The 21,295-nt window shown below is 43.2% G+C and overlaps 1 protein-coding gene across 5 annotated transcripts in view; it reads right to left on the minus strand.

The window, feature by feature from the left end:
• arhgap27l (Rho GTPase activating protein 27, like) overlaps nucleotides 1-21,295 on the minus strand; it is a 233,246-nt gene that overhangs the window by 88,339 nt on the left and 123,612 nt on the right. Inside the window, exon 1 of one of the 5 annotated variants that reach the window (XM_060849019.1) lies at nucleotides 7,935-8,032. The exons of the other annotated variants lie outside the window; for them this stretch is intronic. Coding sequence (XP_060705002.1) covers nucleotides 7,935-8,012 — 78 coding nt within the window. The 5' untranslated portion in view covers nucleotides 8,013-8,032. Of the gene's footprint in view, nucleotides 1-7,934; nucleotides 8,033-21,295 lie in introns of those variants that run through there. 5 annotated transcript variants of the gene reach the window in all.

Raw genomic sequence — 21,295 nt, forward strand, 5'->3', positions numbered from 1 at the left:
AACAGTTGGCAATCCCAGCCAGTAAAGGTAAAGGTTAGACTGGACCCTAGGGCTGCTCTCTCATTATGGAGAGATGGCTGGTGGTAGTTTAACCTGAGGTGAGGGAAGAGGTGAAGACAGGAAGTCCTTCATGGTAGACTCAACCTGTGCAGGAATTAAGCACACACCATTGGTCGAACTCTGCATTACAAACCAGCCATCCAGCTAACTGAATCGCCCACCTGCCCCACATCTACATCTTGCTCAAAAACATTCGATAAAGTGGCCGGATGTCATTTTGGAAGCTGATTCTGTTTAGACTTATTCCTGGAGATCACATGATCTCTAGTCCAGCTACCCAATCAGCCAGCACTTCCCACTTCAATTCCAATATTTTTGCAACTGAAATGTCCAAAGGAAATTTTTTAACAAAGTTCTTTTCAAATTCCCGAGTGCTGTTTTTTCCCCGCAGCAATGTCCAGATTTTGATGCAATCCTGGATGGTTAGTAAATCAAGATAGGACCCTCCTGCTGAGCCCATGCCCACTCTTGCTAATATGCCTGGGCCAAAATGAACTCACGTCAGCACTCATCAAATTCTCAACAATCTTCTCACAACCAAGACACAATTTTTTTGATGACGAAGTTCTTTGGCTGCATCTTTTATATATATATATACATATATATATATATATATATATATATATAAAAAGGCGGTGACTGATGACATTATTCATTCCTCACTTTCTTTGAATGTTATTGATTCCATGGACCTTCCACCAAAACCTGTGGTTGTAGGTTTTATATGTTGTAGGAACTTTTTAAATTTAAGCTGTTCTTTAAAAATTAACAGCTTATACTTTCACATCACCGATAGTCTAATAAAACCGTCCCAAAGTGCACAGAGCATATTTGGACAGATTATAAAAATTTAGTGCGAGATTTGATTTTACGATTAGTTTTCAAGAAGAAAGCAAGGTCAGGGGGTAAAGAGGTTTAAAGATGCAATTCCTAGTGGCCTAGTTAACTGAAGGCACAGACATTGAACAAGTGAATAATTAAAATTATGTGGGTTCAAGTATGTAGTCAGTACTTGTTCTGAGCAACTGTAATCTTTTCAATCATTCTTTGTATTTATCAATATTTTGCCCAACCTCTGCTTGAATATATAACTTTCCTTGACCTTCTCCTTTATACAGATCCTGAAATTTTTCACAAACCTCCTCGCATTCAAAAACTTATTCTTTTGCCATAAACAAGTTTTATTTTACTTTTTGAACCTCCATCGCTTTGAGGTTAGATGTAGTGTGGAAAATACCTCCTGAAAACATTCCCATTTTCCTCGACATCTCTTGCTTTTAAATGGTGTCCACACAGCAGTTTAGATTTGCTCCCAAAACCAATTTCTTGAACATCTTTCACGATGGAAGTTGGTGCAACTTGTATCAGTTGATCTCATTTAGAGTCATAGAGATGTACAGCACGAAACAGATGCTTTGGTCTAACTCATCCATGCCGACCAGATATCCCAACCCAATCTAGTCCCACCTGCCAGCACCCGGCCCATATCCCTCCAAAACCTTCTTATTCATATACCTAGCCAGATGCCTTTTAAATGCTGCAATTGTACCAGCCTCCACCACATCCTCTGGCAGCTCACTCCATACAAGTACCACTCTCTGCATGAAAATGTTGCCCCTTAGGTCTCTTTCCCCTCTCACCTTAAACCTATGCCCTCTAGTTCTGGACTCCGCCACCTCAGAGAAAAGACTTTATCTATTTACCCTATCCATGTCCCTCATGATTTTATAAACCTCTATAAAAGGTCACCCCTCAGCCCCTGACACTCCAGGGAAACCACCTCAGTCTATTCAACCTCTCCCTGTAGCTCAAATCCTCCAACCCTGGAAACATCCTTGTAAATCTTTCCTGAACCCTTTCAAGTTTCACAACAACTTTCTGATAGGAAGGAGACCAGAATTGCATACAATATTCCAACAGTGGCCTAACCAATGTCCTGTACAGCTGCAACATGACTCCCAACTCTGGTACTCAATACTCTGACCAATAAAGGAAATCATACCAAATGCCACCTTCACTATCCTATCTACCTGCGACTCCACTTTCAAGCAGCTACGGACCTGCACTCCAAGGTCTCTTTGTTCAGCAACACTCCCTAGAACCTTACCATTAAGTGCATAAGTCCTGCTCAGTTTTGCTTTCCCAAAATTCAGCATCTCACATTTATCTAAATTAAATTCCATCTGCCAATGCCACTTCTCAGCCCATTGGCCCATCTGATCAAGATTCTGTTGCAATCTGAGGTAACCTTCTTCGCTGTTCACTACACCTTCAATTTTAGTGTCATTTGCAAACCTACTAACTACACCTCTTAGGCTCACATCCAAATCATTGATATAAATGTTGAAAAGTAGTGGACCAAGTACCGATCCTTGTGGCACTCCACTGGTCACAGGCCTCCAATCTGAAAATCAACCCTCCACCACCACCGTCTGTCTTCTACCTTTGAGCCAGTTCTGTATCCAAATGGCTAGTTCTCCCTGTATTCCATGAGATCTAACCTTGCTCACCAGTCTCCAAGGGGGAACCTTGTCGAATGCCTTACTGAAGTCCATATAGATCACATGTACTGCTCTGCCCTGATCAATCCTCTTTGTTACTTCTTCAAAAACCTAAATCAAGTTTGTGTGATATGATTTCCCATGCACAAAGCCATGTTGACCATCTCTAGTCAGTCCTTGCATGCACATGTACATCCTGTCCCTCAGGATTCCCTCCAACAACTCGCCCACCACCAATGTCAGGCTCACTGGTCTAAAGTTCCTTGGCTTGTCCTTAGCACCCTTCTTAAACAGTGACACCACGCTAGCCAACCTCCAGTCTTCTGGCAACTCACCTGTGACTATCGATGATACAAATATCTCAGCAAGGGGCCCAGCAATCACTTCCCTTGCTTCCCACAGAGTTCTAGGGTACACGTGATCAAGTGCTGGGGATTTCTCCACCATTATGCATTTCAAGACATCCAGTACTTCCTCCTCTGTAATATGGACATTTTTCAAGATGTCACCATCTTTTTCCCTATATTCTATATCATCCATGTCTTTTTCCACAGTAAATACCGATGCAAAATACTAGTTTAGTATCTGCCCCATCTCCTGTGGCTCCACATAAAGGCCACCTTGCTGATCATTGAGGGGACATATTCTCTCCCTAGTTATCCTATTGACCTTAACTTTATTTACCAAAGCTATCCTATGTCCTCTTTGTGCTCTCCTCATTTCCCCTCTTAAGTGTACTCCAACTGCCTTTATACTCTAAGAATTCACTCGATCTATCCTGTCTATACCTGACATGTGCTTCCTTTTTTTTAAAAAAAAATCACACAACACCAGATTGTAGTCCAACAGGTTTAATTGGAAGCACTAGCTTTCAGAGCACCGCTCCTTCATCAGCCACCTGATGAACGAGCGGTGCTCCAAAAGCAAGTGCTTCCAATTAAACCTGTTGGACTACAACCTGGTGTTGTGTGATTTTTAAACTTTGCACACCCACTCCAACACCGGCATCTCCAAATCATGACTCCTCCTTTTTCTTAACCAAACTCTCAATTTCTTTAGTCATCCAGCATTCCCCATATCTACCAGCCTTTCCTTTCAGCCTAACAGGAATATAGTCTCTGGACTCTCATTATCTCATTTCTGAAGGCTTCCCATTTTCCAGCCATCCCCTTACATGTGAACATTTGTCCCCAATTGGCTTTCAAAAGTTCTTGCCTCAAACTGTCAAAATTTGCCTTTCTCTAATTTAGAACTTCAACTTTTAGATCTGGTCTATCCTTTTCCATCACTATTTTAAATCCAATAGAATTATTGTCGCTGGCCCCAGAGTGCTCCCCCACTGACACCTCAGTCACCTCCCCGGCCTTAATTCCCAAGAGTAGGTCAAGTTTTGCACCTTCTCTAGTAGGTACATCCACATATGAATCAGAAAATTTCCTTGCACACACTTAACGCATTTAGCTCCATCTAAACCCTTAACACTATGGCAATCCCCAGACTATGTTTGGAAAGTTAAAATCCCCAACCATAACCACCCTACTATTCTTACAGATAACTGAAAGCTCCTTATAAATGTGTTTCTCAATTTCCCTCTATTAGAGGGTCTGTAATACAATCCCAATAAGGTGACCATCCCTTTCTTATTTTCCAGTTCCACCCAAATAACTTCCCTGGATGTATTTAGATTAGATTCCTTAGAGTGTGGAAACAGGCCCAACAAGTCCACACCAACCCTCCGAACAGTAACCCACCGAGACTCACTTCCCTTAATTTACTCCTGACTAATGCACTGAACACTGTGGGCAATTTAACTTGGCCAATTCACCCGACCTGCACATCTTTGGACTCTGGGAGGAAACCGAAGCACCTGGAGGAAACCCATGCAAACATGGGGAGAATGTGCAAACTCCACACAGGCAGTCGCCTGAGGCCAGAATCAAACCCGGGTCCCTGGCACTGTGCGGCAGCAGTGCTAACTACTGAGCTACCGTGCTGCCCAAGTTTCCGGGAATATTCTCCTCAGTACAGCTGCAATGCTATCCCTTATCAAAAACGCCACTCCCCCTCCTCTCTTGCCTCCTTTTCTGTACTTCCTATAGCATTTGTATCCTGGAACATTAAGCTACCAGTCCTGCAGATCCCTGAGCCATGTTTCTGTAATTGCTATGATATCCCAGTCCCATGTTCCTAAGCATGCCCTGAGTTCACCTGCCTTCCCTGTTAGGCCTCTTGCATTGAAATAAATGCAGTTTAATTTATCAGTCCTGCTTGTTCTCTGCTTTTTCCCTGCCTGCACTGACTGTTTGACTTGCTTCTGTTCTCAACTGTACCAGTCTCGGATTGATCTGGGTCCCACCCTCCCACCTTACTAGTTTAAATCCTCCCGAGCAGCTCTAACAAATCTCCCTGCCAGTATATTAGTCCCCTTCCAATTTAGGTTCAACCTGTCCTTGTACAGGTCACTTCTATCCCAAAAGAGCTCCCAATCACTCAAAAATGTGAATCCTTCTCCCATTCACTAGCCCCTCAGCCATGCATCCATCTCTCTACCCTCCTACTCCTGCCCTCACTAGCTCGTAGCGCCTGGAGTAATCCAGATATTACTACTCTCGAGGATCTCCTTTTTAAATTCCCGCCTACCTCTAATCTCCCTTCAGAATCTGACCTTTTCCCTTCCTATGTCGTTGGTTCTTGCTGCCCCCTCTCCCCTGTGAGAACATTCTGCACCCTCTCCAAGGCATCCTTGGTCCTGACACCAAGGAAGCAACACACCATTCTGATTTTTCACTGCTGGCCACAGAAACGTCTGTCTGTACCTCGGACTAGATAGTCCCCTAATACAATCGATCTCTTGGAACCTGACGTACCCCTCATTGCATTAGAGCTAGCCTCAATACCAGAGACTTGGCTCTTCGTGCTAAGTTCCCCTGAGAATCCATCACTCCTACATTTTCCAATATAGCATACTTGTTTGAAATGGGGATAGCCGCAGAAGACTCCTGTACTACCTGCCTATCTCTCTTACTTTTCCTGGAGTTAAGCCATCTATGTGACCATATCTGTGACTTTTCTCCCTTCCAAAACTGCCATCCATCACACCCCCTTGCTCTTGTAACTTCCTCATTGCCTCTAAATGTTGCTCCAACACTCCATTCGATCTGATAGGATTTGCAACCAATGGCATTTGTTGCAGATATAATCCTGAATAACACGTAAACTCTCTCGAAACTCCACATCCGACAAAAAGAGCATATCACTCAAAGGGCCATTTTTACCTCTTCCAATCTGCAGACCCAGAAAATAGCACCATCTTATTCCTCTACAAAACACTGCTCCAGGCTAACTCAATACTTAAGGATTATATTTTTAATATTTTTGATTATATGTTTTATTGAGATAATAAAGAAGAACCAACTCTATTCACTACTGCACACTTACAGCAAGGCCACTTAAAACTATTCACTTATCCATCTGTGCTGTGACCTCTCCCAAGCAGGTTCCTCCAAGACCAGTTATGAATTTCACTGTCTGTTAATTTTCCCCAGATACACTCCGATGATTGCACAATCACGCACATCGCATAATCGTCATATTATGCTGCATTCTGACCAGCAAAGTAAAGGAGGGCCAGCCAGAAAAACAAAATACAAGGTGGCTGTTGTGGTTCTGCGTCAGCTCTTTTGATTCGGAGTTAGAAGGTTGTGCATTTGAGTCCCACTCCAGGACTTGAGCACAAAGAAAAAAATCAAGGCTTGTTCCCCAGTGCAGTACTGTACTGGGGGCAAGTTACAATTGTCAAAGCCATCACCTTTCAGATGTAATCAGACACGTTTTTTCAAGGGGAGCAGAGTCATTATCCCCATTATCCTGACCAATATTTATCTCTCAATGGACATCACAAAACACACCATTTAATCATTATCACATTGCTATTTATGGGAACTTGCTGTGTGCAATCTGGCTGTGTGTTCCCATGACAGGAACTACTCTTCAAAAAGACTTAATTAGCCATGCAGAGTTTTGTGATGTTTGGTGGTCAAAGATTTCGTATTGAAATAAGTCCATAGAACTGGCATCCTGTCACCCAGTCACCCTTTATTTACATGTGAAAGTGAGGACTGCAGATGCTGGAGATCAGAGCTGAAAATGTGTTGCTGGAAAAGCACAGCAGGTCTGGCAGCATCCAAGGTGCAGGAGAGTCGACATTTCAGGCATGAGCCCTTCTTCAGGAATGAGGAAAGTGCGTCCAGCAGGCTAAGATAAAAGGTAGGAGGTAGGGAGGGGCATTGGAAATGCGATAGGTTGTGAGAGTGTTGTCCTGACTACATTGTCCGATCGCATTTCCAACGCCCTCCTACAAGTCCCTCCGCCCTAACTTTTATCTTAGCTCATTTCTGAAGAAGGGCTCATGCTCGAAACCTCGACTCTCCTGCTCCTTGGATGCAGCCTGACCTGCTGCGCTTTTCCAGCAACACATTTTCAGCTCTTTATTTACATGTGCATTGTACTTGACACTGGCCCAGCTTCCTCACAGCCAGCTCTCAGAGTGAACAGAACCTCTGACACTCCTCTTCGTATTTGTCAGTCAGATTAACAGCCCCAGTCAGGGAACTCATATTCTTCGTGTTCCTCCTGGCTGACCTCATTACAATCGCTTCACATACAAATGCAAGACTTTAATTCCAGCAGCCAAAAGGTTAACAATAATGGTAACTAATTTGGAGAGGAGAAAGTGAGGACTGCAGCTGCTGGAGATCAGAGCTGAAAATGTGTTGCTGGAAAAACGCAGCAGGTCAGGCAGCATCCAAGGAACAGGAGAATCGATATTTCGGGCATAAGCCCTTCTTCAGCGACTAATTTGGAGACTCAGTTCCAGTGACCAGCCTGTTGGAATTTTCACAATTAAAGAAAGAAGCCTCCCCCTCAAACCTTAGATTGCACAGAAAATAAACTAAAGTGGAGGGGATTTACCATCTGACACTCAGGCCTAATACTGTTCACAAATAGTTGCTAATTAAAGAAATGTTTTACCGAGCTGCACCAGCAAAATCACAACTGAGAAATTTTGCACAGTTCAAGTTCAGAAGCTACCCTTTTCCTAAACTTTCAGCCCCAAAATAATTTTGCCTATAAGAACTTCCTCTACATTGTTTCAGTTTGAATACTCTCCCTGCAATAACTATTTCACAGCCACTCTAAAATACTGTGCAGGATGAACAGGAAGCGATGGGAGGAAAAAGAAGAAGCAACCATCCGCTGACAGTGTCTCAACCGTGTCAGCTGCAAGCTTTTTAACATAAAAGAAAAGTCAGACAAATGCTAAAGGGCAACCAAATGCCAGTCATGTCCTCTTAATACGGAAGATTCCCTTACCTGTGAAGAGGCTGCAGAGGTCAAGCAGTGGTCCATATTTTTTGAACCCTGGTACGCCATGGGAATAGCATCAGGCATATCAACACAAAGTACAGTTTTGAGCAGTAAACATTTCACATTGTGAAGTCCATCACAACACTACAAAAGGAGGCTATAATTATCATAACTGACTGTGGCGTCATTTCCTGGCTCGATTTCAGATCAGGACATCAACTGCAAAACGGAATCTTTGGCTGTCAAGAAGCAAAAAAAAGGCACATTGAAGTTCAAAGCTTCCTGTGTCAATCACATTAGTGTGTGATCGGCGACAAAAAAAGGAACAGAACACTTTTGGACTAATTTGATGGTTTCTGAATTCGACATGCATCATTGTACAACGGCTGCATTTGATGTATCGACATATGCAAGAAATGTATTTATCAATCAAGAATAAAATAAAGCTGGAATAATTCAAACAGGTCAGGCAGCATCTGTGTACGGAAACAGAGGTCAAGTTATAGCTTTCTGGTCTTTTAGATTTCCAACATCTATACTACCTGGGTTTTGTATACACATTTATTAACAGCCAATCAAAAAGGAACCTGCAAGTTAGGAGAACGTTGTGTTCACAAAGATTTAACAGCAGAATCACATCCGCTCATGGTTATTGATACTCGATACCACTTTCACACCTCTTCAACAGTTAGATGGTGTGCACAGCAAAACCAGAAACTGCCAGAAAGAGCAAAGGGGCTGATTAGTCACTTTACTGATAAATGTTCCTTCAAAAAAAATCCTGGTGTTTCCCTTTTTGTATCACAAGGCAACAAAGCAGCTGTTTAAGTCTCAATCACAAACCATTCTGAAAAGACTTCTCAGAGGTCATAAAAGACTATGAACTGCATATTCTCCTGATCAGATCTAGCTGATGCCTCTTTGACCTTGTACCTCGTGGTCTACAGGTTGGCATACTTCCCTTTTCTCACAAATACAGTAAACAAAATGTTTCTCCAAACTATACCTGAATCTGATCATCTATTGTATAGCACCACCTTGTAGAAACACAGGCTTATTTGTTCCACCTCCTTAAAGCTGCCAGGGTAACAGGCAATCTGGAGTCAGTCAGGGAACAAAACAGTTCCTCACAAGACCTCATAAAATGTTTCCCTGACATCCTCTCAGCGCAACCCCAGACTAATCCTCCATTTATGACATGCAACCGAGTGATATGGAGAAGTAGACCACAGGGTTAATGAGCCTGATCCATCATTCAGTATAATCATGGCTGGTCATTGACATCATCTCTCCTATCCTGTCCCTTGATTCCAAGAGATCAAAAAAAAATCTGTTCATCAGTCTTTAAAATATTCAGCAATGGAGCACCTACAACACACTTTGGTGGGGAATTCTAAAGATTTGCACGCATGTGTGTGGGCACACGTGTATGCAAGTGATTTCTTCCCTTCACCGCACTAAAATGATCAACCACTGCACCTGAGACAGCATCCACGCCCTCAATAAACCACGAATGAAAACAGACACTTCGTGTGTCCCCTGCAGAATCTTATACATTTCAGTAAGATCATGCCTCCTTTATCTAATTTCCAGAGAACCTCAACCTAATTCATTCAGCCTTTCATCATAGGCCAACCCCATCAACCCAGTAACAAGTCTAGTGAGTCTTTGCCATACTGCTGCAATGTAAGGATATCTTTCCTCTGGGGTGTGACACATAATGGAAATCCAGATAGACATTTCCACTGGATCGTTCTTTCTACCCTACTGGTGGCATTCTTTAAAAAAAAAATCCGTCAAAAGTTTGTCAAACATATTGTCTCTTTCATAAAACCATTTTGAATTTGTCTAATCATACCACACCTTTGCTTGCATTTGTTAAGATTTCCTGATGACTGATGTCAAGCTAACTAGTGTGTTTATGTTTTCTCTCTTCCTCTCTTCCTCAATTGTGGTGTCACATTTGTTTCAGCCCGACACTATTTGCATACACCATTAACAAGTCTCACTGTGTGGCAATTTTTGACAACTGTCGCTCAGTTCTGAGCTTGCTGGTGCTTCAACTTTGTCCTGGAGTTTCTAGCAATTGATCTCCAGGACACTACTATGAGCATCTTAGGAGGAAAATCATAGGATTTAAGTTTAAAAGAAAATCTTTCATTTCCAATTTCCTTCACTGGTGGCAAAACTTTTTCCCTAAGAGGGTTTAAAGGCTGTTTTGCAATCTAATTCGACAGCCAAGACGCTGCTCAGTTGCAAATATTTGGAGAAGGCAAGGCACTACAAGAATGGTCATGTCAGGTGGCCAATGGCAGGAACGTGGGAGTGGAAGAAACAGATCATGTGATAAAACTCCAGGAACTGTCCATTCAGGATTGGCAGTCCTACCTGAGAAATCAGATGGGCACTTCTGACACCCCCCAGTACCCTTGGGCATCGGTAAACCACACCTGGAATACTGTCCCCTGTGTTGAATGACTGATTATGTCAGAGCAATTCCAACAAGATTCACTCATTCCTTCGATGAAGAGATGGTGATGAAAGGTTTAATAGTTTGAGCCTATATGCTTTGGAGTTTAGAAGATGGTAATCTTACCAAAAGATCCAAAAATACTGAGGAGACTCAATAGGGTTGACTGTTTTTCTTGTGAGTAAACAAGAACTTCACAGAACAGTATTAAAAGATGGAAGTGAAGAGAATTCTGTTCCTTCACTGGGCGTGTGGGAATCTCTTCCCCAGGAAGCAGTGGAGGTTGAGTGTGATCATTTATTGATCAACAAGGAAGCCAAGGATTAAAGAAGACAGACAAAAAAGTGGAGTTGAGGCCACAATCAGGTCAGCCATGAACTAAACAAATGGTTAGAGTAGGCTTGAAACCCTAATGGCCTACTCCTGTTTCTAAGTCTTCCAAGACCAGCTTGATTGAATTTTCACACTGCCCATTAAATGGAGCTCAGTACCACCATCCTAATCATGTGGGCAAATGTTTAAATAGGTGAACAAGATTTTGACACTGGACCTGGATCTGTTATTACCATTTCATGTAAAAAGAGAAGTGTGTGCGTGCAGTTACAGGCTGTAGCAGAGCTTCTCGCAGGGATGTTTGGAGGGTATTTCCAAACATCTTTTGAAATTGTTTTTGGATGGGGTGGAAGGTAAGAGGTTGTTTGGAAAGGGGCTTTCAAAGTACTTGCTTTGTGCTAGATGGCTGCCACATTTCTCTACATTACAATAGTGACCACACTTTGAAAAGTTCTTCGTGTTTTCAGCACAGGAAGTGACCATTTGACTGGTCAGGTCAATTATAGCTCTCTGGAAAGATCAATTTGTCTTGTGTCACTCCCAACTTTACTGCATGCCTCTGCATATTTTTTTAATGTCTCACCAGTCCTGCAATGCCCTTCTGCAAAAGTCTCTATTTAACCTGCCTCATCCACACTCTCAGACAGTGCATTCCAGATCCTAGCCACAAACTGCATAAAAAAGCATTGTGCCTCATGTTGCTATTTTGTAAATCACCTTAAATCAAGTGCCCTATCAGTCTCTATTCTTCCATCAATAGGAACAGTTTCTCTCCACTGACACCCATCCAGATGCCTTTTAAATATTGCAATTATACCAGCCTCCACTACTTCCTCTGGCAGCTCACTATACACACACACACACACACACACACACACACACACACACACACACACACACACACACACACACACACACACACACACCACCCTCTGTGTGAAAAAGTTGCCCCTTAGATCCCTTTTATATCTTTCCCCTCTCACCTTAAATCTATGCCCTCTAGTTCTGGACTCCCCCACGCCAGGGAAAAGACTGGTGTTTCTATAAAACTGCTACAAAACATTCAAAAATAAATAAATTGGATGGGCTATTCGCCATTCACCATGGCATTGGAAATGACATAATATGGTCAGCAGGGCTGGGTTTGCCGAAGTCTTTAATTAATATCCAGGGCTAACAGCAAAGCTGCCCCACAAACGTTCAAGAAACGGCCTTAGATAATCACACTCACCAAAAGGAATGTTACAGACAATGCCATAGATAACACAAACAGCATATCTGGATATGCCCCATTCCACCAGCATGGCAGATCTACCCATAGTAGCAGTACAGTGGTACACACTTGGAAGGGATTGGCACTGTGAGTCCTCGAAACTCTAGGCCCCATGAAGTCTCATGATGCCATGTCAAACACGGGCAAGGAAACCCGTTCATGATTTCGGTCTAGTGCTCCCCTTCCCACCTCAACCGCTGAATCAATAGTTTTCAGCACCATTTGGAAGAAACACTAAAGGTGGTAATGACACAGAATGTACTCTGGATAGGGGACTTCACTGTTCACTATGGGCACCATTGCTGGCTGAGCCCCTGAACGCAATATAGACTCTCAGAATCCCTACAGTGTGGAAGTTGGCCATCCAGCCCATGAAGTCAGCACCAAACTGTAAAGAGCATCCCACCATGACCTTTACCAAGTAGAACGTGCTAGAAAAACTGAAGGGTCTGAAAGTGGATAAATTACCTGGACGGGATGGGCTACACCCCAGAGTTTTGAAGGAGATAGCTGAAGAAACAGTGAAGGCTTCAGTAGTGATCTTCCAGGTATTACTGGAGTCAGGGAGGGTCCTACAGGACTGAAAAATTGCTAATGTAAACCCTCTGTTTAAGAAGGGAGCAAGGCAAAAGACAGGAATTTACAGGCCAATTGCCTGACCTCAGTTGTTGCTAAGAATTTGAAGTCAATTGCGAAGGAAGAGATTTCTGAATATTTAGAAGTGTTTGGTAAAATAGAGCTGAGTCAGCATAGTTTCATCAAAGAACAAAAGAAAATTTACAGCCCAGGCCCTCCAAGCCTGAGCCTATCCAAATGTACTGTCAATTCCTAAGCATCTGTATCCCTCTACTCCCCACCTACTCATGCATTTATCCAGACACATCTTGAATGAATCTACCGTGCCTGCCTCTACCACCTCTGGTGGCAACTCGCTCCGAATGCCACCACCCTCTGTGTGAAGTACTTGACATGTGTATCCCCCTTAAATTTTCCACCTTTCACCTTGAAAGCGTGACCTCTCGTTATTGAATCCTTCACCCTGGGAAAAAGCTTGTCTCTACCCACCCTGTCTATACCCTTCATGATTTTATAAACCTCAATCAGGTCTCCCCTCAATCTTCTTTTTTCTAATGAAAATAAACCTAACCTACTCAACCTTTCTTCATAGCTAGCACCTTCCATACCAGGCAACATCCTCATAAAGAGGAGGTCATGCCTATCAACTCTATTAGAATTCTTTGAGATGAAAACCAGCAGGTTAGACGATGGAGAGCCAATGGACCTTATCTATCTGGACTTCCAGAAGGCCTTTGATAAGGTGCCACACAGGAGGCTGCTGAATAAGATAAAGGCCCGTGGTGTTAGAGGCAAGGTACTGACATAGACAGAAGATTGGCAGTCTGGCAAAAGGTAGAGTTGGGAGGCTGGTGACTAGGGTGTTCCACAAACTGTTGGAACAACAATTTTTCACTTTATACATTAATGATCTTGATGAAGGAACTGAGAGCATTCTGACTAAGTTTGCAGATGATACAAAGAAAGGCAGAGGGGCAGGTAGTATTGAGGAGGTGGGGAGGCTGCAAAAAATAGATAGGTCAGGAGGGTGGGCAAAGAAGTGGCAGATGGAGTACAACGTGGAAAGTGTGAGGTTATGCACTTTGGTTAGAAGAATTGAGGCATGGACTATTTTCTAATTGGGGAGAAAATTCAGAAATCTGAAACGCAAAGGGATTTGAGTGTCCTAGTCCAGGTTTCTGTTATTGTAAACTTGCAGGTTGAGTCAGTAGTTAGTAGGGCAAATACAGTTAGATGAGATTTCCTACTGTATAGAAGCAGGCCCTTCAGTCCAACAAGTCCACACCGACCCACTGAAGAGTAACCCACCCAGACCCATTCCCCACATTTACCCCTGACTAATGCACCTAACACTATGGGCAACTTAGCATGGCCAATTCACCTAACCTGAACATTTTTGGATTGTGGGAGGAAATCAGAGCACCCGGAGGAAACCCACGCAGACAGGGGGAGAATGTGCAAATTCCACACAGTCACTCGAGGCTGGAATTGAACTCGGGTCCCTGGCGCTGTAAGGCAGCAGTGCTAACCACCTGAGCCACAGTGCTGCCCATTGCCATTCATCTCAAGAAGACTAGAATATAAAATCAGGGTTGTACTTCTGAGGCTTTATAAGGCTCTGCTCAGACTACATTTAGAGCATTGTGAGCAACTTTGGGCCCTATATCTCAGGATGTGCTGGCTCTGGAGTGGGTCCAGAGGAGGTTCACAAGAATGAAAGGCTTAACATATGAGGAACGTTTGAGGACTCTGGGACTATACTTGGGAGTCTAGAAGAATGAGGGGGGATCTGACTGAAACTTACAGAATACTGAACAGCTTGGATAGTGTGGACATTGGGAAAATGTTTCTATTGGAAGGAGAGATGAGAACCCAAGGGGACAATCCTTGCGTAATAGGAAGACCCTTTAGAATGGAGAAAAGGAGAAACTTCTTTAGCCATAAAGTTCTGTGGAATTCATTGTCACAGAAGGCTGTGGAGATCAGGTCATTGAGTATATTTAACACAGAGACTGGTAAGTTCCTGATTGCCAAGGGGATCAAAGGTTATGGGGTGAAAGCAGGAAAATGAGCTTGAAAAATCTATCAGCAGACTTGATGGGCCAAATACACTAATTGCTTCTCCTATGTCTTATAGTCTAACAGTATTGGTATGTGTGACCACTGCACAGAAACTGAGGATATCCCCTACCATGCTGTGAGACGCTACCGTCATGCTAACCTGAATAGATATCAAAAAGGTCTAGCAATTCAAAACTGGACATTCCTAAGGTGCCTTGGACCATGAAAAGCAGCCAAATCTGACTACATTCTGTTACCTCATGGTGCCTTCTCTACCATTACCAATAAGCCAGGAGTCCAAGCCTGGTTCAAGAAAGAGTGCGGAAGGTTTGCCAGGAACACCTCTAGTTATATCTAAAAAGAGATGATGAAAACCTGGTGAAGCTCCACTGGATCACTTGCAGGAAAGCTGCAGGAGATAGATCTAAACAGATCAAAGCTATGCAGTTTGTGAATGCTGGTGGGCAATGAAATAAACTGAAGGAAGCAGCTCAATGCACAATGTTCTGTACAATTCATAACTTTTGGATACTGAAGTAGTCTCTGCCAATATGCAATAAGATCTAGATAATGTTCAGGCTTGAACCTATAAGCGATAGGTAACATTTTTGCCATAAAACTTCCAAGCACTGACCATCATCAACAAGACAGGGTCTAACCATTGACAATCAGTGGCATTATCACCAAATCCCCAAGCAGTAACATGCTTGGCATTGCCACCAACCAGAAACTGAATGGACTAGCCATTTAAGTATTGTGGCTGCAACAGCAAGTCAGAGGCTGGGAATTCTGTAATAATGCCTACCTCCCCATGGCTTGTCCAACATTCAGAGGCACAAGTCAGGAGCATATTGAATACCTGGATAAGTGCACATCCAATAACATTCAAAAAGCTTAACACAATCTGGGATAAAGCAACTGCTTGATCAGCACCCCATCTACCACCTTTGACCCCCTCCACTACTGATACAGAGTGCTAGTGGTATGTACCATCTACAAGATGCACTTCAATAAAGGTCTGGAGTGCTGAATTTTGAAATGCACTATTGGGAGAATCACAACATCATAGTGAGGTTTCTGAGGAAGAACTACATTTATTTTCAGCATTGCTGCATTAGATTCTCAGGAATATTTTTAAACCACAAACACATGGTGAATCAGTAAGGGTGAGAAAATTGGTTAAATAAGTAAGTAGAAAAACAAACTTATTGTTGGTGGCACAGTGGTTAGTACTGCAGTCTCACAGCACCAGAGACCTCAGGTGACTGTGTGGAGTTTGCACATTCTCCACATGTCTGCGTGGGTTTCCTCTGCGTGCTCTGGTTTCCTCCCACATTTCAAAGATGTGCAGATGAGGTGGATTGGCCATGCTAAATTGCTCATCGTGTTCAGGAAAGTGCAGGCAGGTGGATTAGCCATGGGAAATGCAGAGTCAAGGGACAGTGTGGGGGGAGGGGGGGGGTGGGGGGGGGTTCTGGGTGAGATGCTCTGTGGTGGGTCGACGTGGGACTTGATGGGCTGAATGGCCTGTTTCCATACTATAGGGATTCTTTGATTCAAAGATTGACTTTTTTTTAGCAATGGTAAAAACCTAAGAACGAAATATTGGTAAACTCCTCAAACATGGAGGAGGGGTGCACCTAATGCTCCCTATGCACTCGAGATTCACTTTGTTTAATGTATAAGCTTTGCAGGTGTCAGCCGTGATTCAGTGGATACCACACCTACTTTTAACTGAGGACGTTCTGAATTTAAATTCCACTATACATACACGAGTTCCAGACAGTTGCACCACAGCACCACTGAGGAAATACTGCACTGCTAAAGTGTCAGCTTTTGATGGAGCATTAAACAGCTCCAATGGATGTAAAAGATCTTCAAAAAATAGTTAGGGAGCTTTCCTTATGTGCTGTTGAACGAGGATTTCCTCTTGTGTGTCAGTCCAGAAATAGTGATACTGACTTATAATCATAGTCACACAGCATGGAAACAGACTCTTCAGTCCAACCAGTCCATGCCAACCATAATTCCAAACTAAACGAGCCCCATCTGTCTGCGCTTGGCCAATATCCGTCCAAACATTTCTTATTCGTGCACTTATCTAAATGTCTATTAAACATTGTTAACTGGACCTGCATACTCCATTTCCTCCGGTAGCTCATTCCAAACATGAACCACTGTGTGAAAAAGTTGCCTTTAGGTCTTTTTAAAATCTTTCTCCTCTCACCATAAAAATAGGCCCCTTAGTCTTGAAATCACCCACTCTAGAGAAAAGACACCTTATCTACATCAGTCATGATTTTTTAAACATCTGTGAAGATCCCCTCTCAACCTCCTATGCTCGTCCCAGCCTCTCCTTATATCTCAAACCTTCCAATCCAAACAACATTCTGGTATGTCTCTTCTGAACCCCCTCCAGCTTGATAATATCTTTCCAGAAATAACTTGTCATGGTACTCCAAAAGACGTCTCATCAATGTGCTGCACAGCCTCAACATAACATCCCAACTTCTAGACTCAAAGGTCTGAGCAACAAAGGCAAGAGTGCTGAACATCACCCTATCTATATGCGATGCAAACTTCAAAGAATTGTGCACCTGAGCCTCTAAGTCTCTCTGCTCCACAACACTTCCCAAGGCCCTCCTTTTAATTGTACAAGTCATGCCTTGGTTTGTTTTACCAAAAAGCAATACCTCGCGTTTTAGCCAAATTTAACTCCATCTGCCACTCTTCAGCCCATTAACCCAATAGATCTCTTTGTAATCTTAGATAACCTTCTTCACTGCCCACTATACCAACAATTTTGGAGTTCTCTGCAAATGTAGGGGTCATCCTTTCAGGACCGAGATCGGATCTTTTATTTTTAAAGATGTTGTGAGACATTAGAATTCTGTCAGAGAAGGCAGTGGAGGTGAACCATTGAATGGGGATAGATAGATTCTTGTTCGAGAGGGGAATCAAGGTTTAAGGGCAGATGGGAATGTAGAACTTGAAACACAATCTAATCAACTGAGATCTATTGATTGACAAAACAGACTTGACAGGTTGAATGGTCTGCCTGCTTCTATTTTGCAGTCAATACCCCCTCAAAACAGTCTCGCTAACAAGAAATGATCTGTTAGTGTTGCTTGTGTGTATTTGCGCTATCTCCATTTTGGAGATGATTTTCCCTTCATCAAACCTGCAGCTCTTCAGAAGTATTTGATTAGTTGTATAGTACTTTGTGACACCAGAGATTGTAGAAGGTGCTCTAGAGATGCAAGCTCTTTAAGTTGTGATGAAACAAAAACCCTGTTGTTTCTTCATCATTGCTATCCCAACCATTCAGTCAATAATCACAGAGTATAGGCCTGAACCATACAGTTCAACAAAAGTTAAATTTTTATTCTGTACTTAATTAGTCCATTCACAAGTGACCAGGGTGCAATTGTTGGTCCCAATACCTCAGGTTCAACTATTTGTAGGGGGATAGTAGACCTGCATTTTATTCATCGATTTCCTGAAGTGCTCAATGACAGGTGAATTTAGGAATATAATGTAGCTGTGAAGCCAACCATGGTAAAAGAGCTGGCCAATATTTATTTTTTTAGAGTGTACATTCAGGCAAGTAGTGTCAAATGCTGGGCATTCTATTGAGATGGAGAGTAAATTGCAAACAGAAGGGAAGAGCAAGATAGCCTCATGCACAGATAAAGCAAATGGTTTATTATGGCTTCCAATGGATGCCAGAATGTACATTCCTTCCAATTTGGAGCTATTGAGGTCAGGTCCTGTCACCACAACACAATACCCTTTTATCTCTTTATGGCAAGGAATTTTTCTGTGGCATAATAGAAATCCTAAGTCATCTTTAACAGTGTACCTTTAAAATCCAAAAAAAAAGTTTGTATCACAATTGAAATCTGAAGGGAAACCAAACTCTCCTCATATTAGATTGCATCAGTGGGCTTTGGAACAATGTGCATTTGAACAAGTGTACATTCTGTCGATGATAAAGAGATTATAACAGAACCCTTGCCGTGCCTCAATGCTTGTGTTTTCACAAAATATTCCTCTCTCCCGACACTAAAGTGGTCAGATAGAGAAGGTAATGAGGGGGACGGGGTGGCAGTACAGACTAGAGAAGACGGTGGGTTGTTGGAGAGAGGGAATGCCCTCAAGAGAAAAACAGCAACAATCCTTTGGTGAGAGTTGAAAAGCAAAAACATAAGATCAATGTCTCCATTTTTGAGAGGAAGCTTCAGAGGAAAAAGAAATTCAAGAGAATTACAGATATGTGCAAGTGTACAGATCAGTGATACTGGGTTGAAGGCACTTTATATGCGATATCCTACAGTAAACGGAGTCGCCACTGGGGAACTGGGTTTGCCTGTTCACCGATTTTTGAAGATGACGCAGTATTAATGTCACTGATCTGGTCTTTCTGCTGAAGTTAACTGGGGGTCCATTCAGTTATTGGACCACCCCCAGTGTCTCAAAGCATGCAAGTACAGTTTAGTATATGTAAGAAACGTCTTTGACTTGTTGGATACAGTCAAACTCCAATGTTTGTTTCCTTGAACAGAACAGAACTGCATTTGGGCCTCTGCATTTATACAAAATATCTTTGTGTATATAAAGTACATTTTTAAAACTTTAAAAAATTGACTGTTATGATAATCCAAAGGCTGACACTCGGTGGAGACTGGTTCAAATCCCACCATGACATTCCCTGAAATTTAAATTAAAATAATAAATCTTAAATAAAATGCTAGTCTCAATAAAGGTATGTGAAACGATCCTGTTTAAGAGGGCAATTTGGATGACGATCATCATCACATGGAAGAGTGGGAAGGAAGGACAGAGGGGGCAGAAATCCGGCCGTGGGAAGGAAGGACAGAGGGGGCAGAAATCCGGCCGTGGGAAGGAAGGACAGAGGGGGCAGAAATCCGGCCGTGGGAAGGAAGGATAGGGGGGGCAGAAATTCGGCCGTGGGAAGGTAGGACAGAGGGGGCAGAAATCTGGCCGTGGGAAGGAAGGACAGAGGGGGCAGAAATCCGGCCGTGGGAAGGAAGGACAGAGGGGGCAGAAATCCGGCCATGGGAAGGAAGGATAGGGGGGGCGGGGGCAGTAATCCGGTGGTGGGAAGGAAGCATGGAGGGGGCAGAATATTCCGGAATTGGACACAGCAAGGCTGGAAACAGAAGTGGATCTTATTCAGGCAGAATGGTCGGAGAGCTGAACCCTGCCACTTTCCTGCCTTTTCCCAAATACCAGTGGGGCAGACAAAGCTGAAGCTTCACTTTCTGTCCCACTGCCAATGCAGGAGCTTGAGTACTCAATCAGCAATCATTCAGGGGCCTCATTCAACTGGGGTGCGAGTATTTCAAGTTTGCATGTGACAAGAATACATCAGGCTACCTGACTGGTTAAACCAGGGCAGGCAAGATGTCAGTTTCAGGGCAGGGATCACGGAATCTGCACTATCATGTGACTAACTGAGGGACTTTATTCCCGATTTATTCACAGGATAGGCCAGTAGTTACTGCCCCGAGGCCACTTAAGTGTCAACCACATCGCTGTTGGTCTGGAGTCACGTGTAGGCCAGATGGTGTAAGGACAACATCTACTTTGTCTTAAAAAGACATGAGTGACCCAGATGGGTTTTTCCAACATTAACATGGTCATTATTAGACTCTTAATTCCAGAAATTTTAAAAAAAATATGGAGTCATACAGCATAGAAACAGATCCTTTAGTCCAACCCGCCCATGCCATGTTTCCCAAACTAAACAAGGACCACTTACCTGCATTTGGCCAATATCGCTCGAAACATTTTCTATTCTTGTACCTGTCCAAATGTATTTTAAATGTTGTAACTGTACCTGCATCTACCACTTCCTCTGCAAATTTTAAAAAGAAACACCAGGTTACAGTCCAACAGTTGGACTATAACCTGGCGTTGTGTGATTTTTAAACTTTGCCCACCCCAGTATAAACATCAGCACCTCTACACCATGACTCTGCATTCCACATATAAACCACACTGAGCGTGAAAACATTGCCCCTCAGGTCCTTTTTAAATCTTTCTCCTCTCGTGCAATTCACAACCATTGGAGTGAAATAATTCGCATCTCAGTGTTAAATCACCAATCCTTTATCTTGACACTGTTTCTGCAGAGGGGAAAGTGAGGACTGCAGATGCTGGAGAGCAGAGTTGAACATTGTGGTGCTTGAAAAGCACAGCCAGTCAGACAGCATCCACACCAGACAGCTTGGTGGGTGTGGACCTAACAACTCGGCACCACCCTCTTGAATTTTCCTATCTGCCCATCTTCCTTGCCACCTATCCACTCCACCCTCCTCTCCGACCTATCACCTTCACCCCCAGCTTCATCTACCCATTGCATTTCCAGCTACCTTCCCCGCCCCACCCTGCTCCCATTTATCCCCCAGCCCCCTTGGGCCACCTCTTCATTCCTGATGAAGAGCTTATGCTCGAAACGTCAACTTGCCTGCTCCTCAAATGCTGCCTGACTGGCTGTGCTTTTCCAGCAACACACTCTTTGACTGGGCTTTAGATCCTTGATCTGCAGAAACACTCTCTTAGGACTCTTGTACATTTTAGTGAACTCACTTCTCACTCTTTGAAACACCAGAGAGCACCAACCCAATT

This window comes from Hemiscyllium ocellatum, chromosome 32 (assembly GCF_020745735.1).
Source record: "Hemiscyllium ocellatum isolate sHemOce1 chromosome 32, sHemOce1.pat.X.cur, whole genome shotgun sequence".
NCBI classification, from domain to species: Eukaryota; Metazoa; Chordata; class Chondrichthyes; order Orectolobiformes; family Hemiscylliidae; genus Hemiscyllium; species Hemiscyllium ocellatum.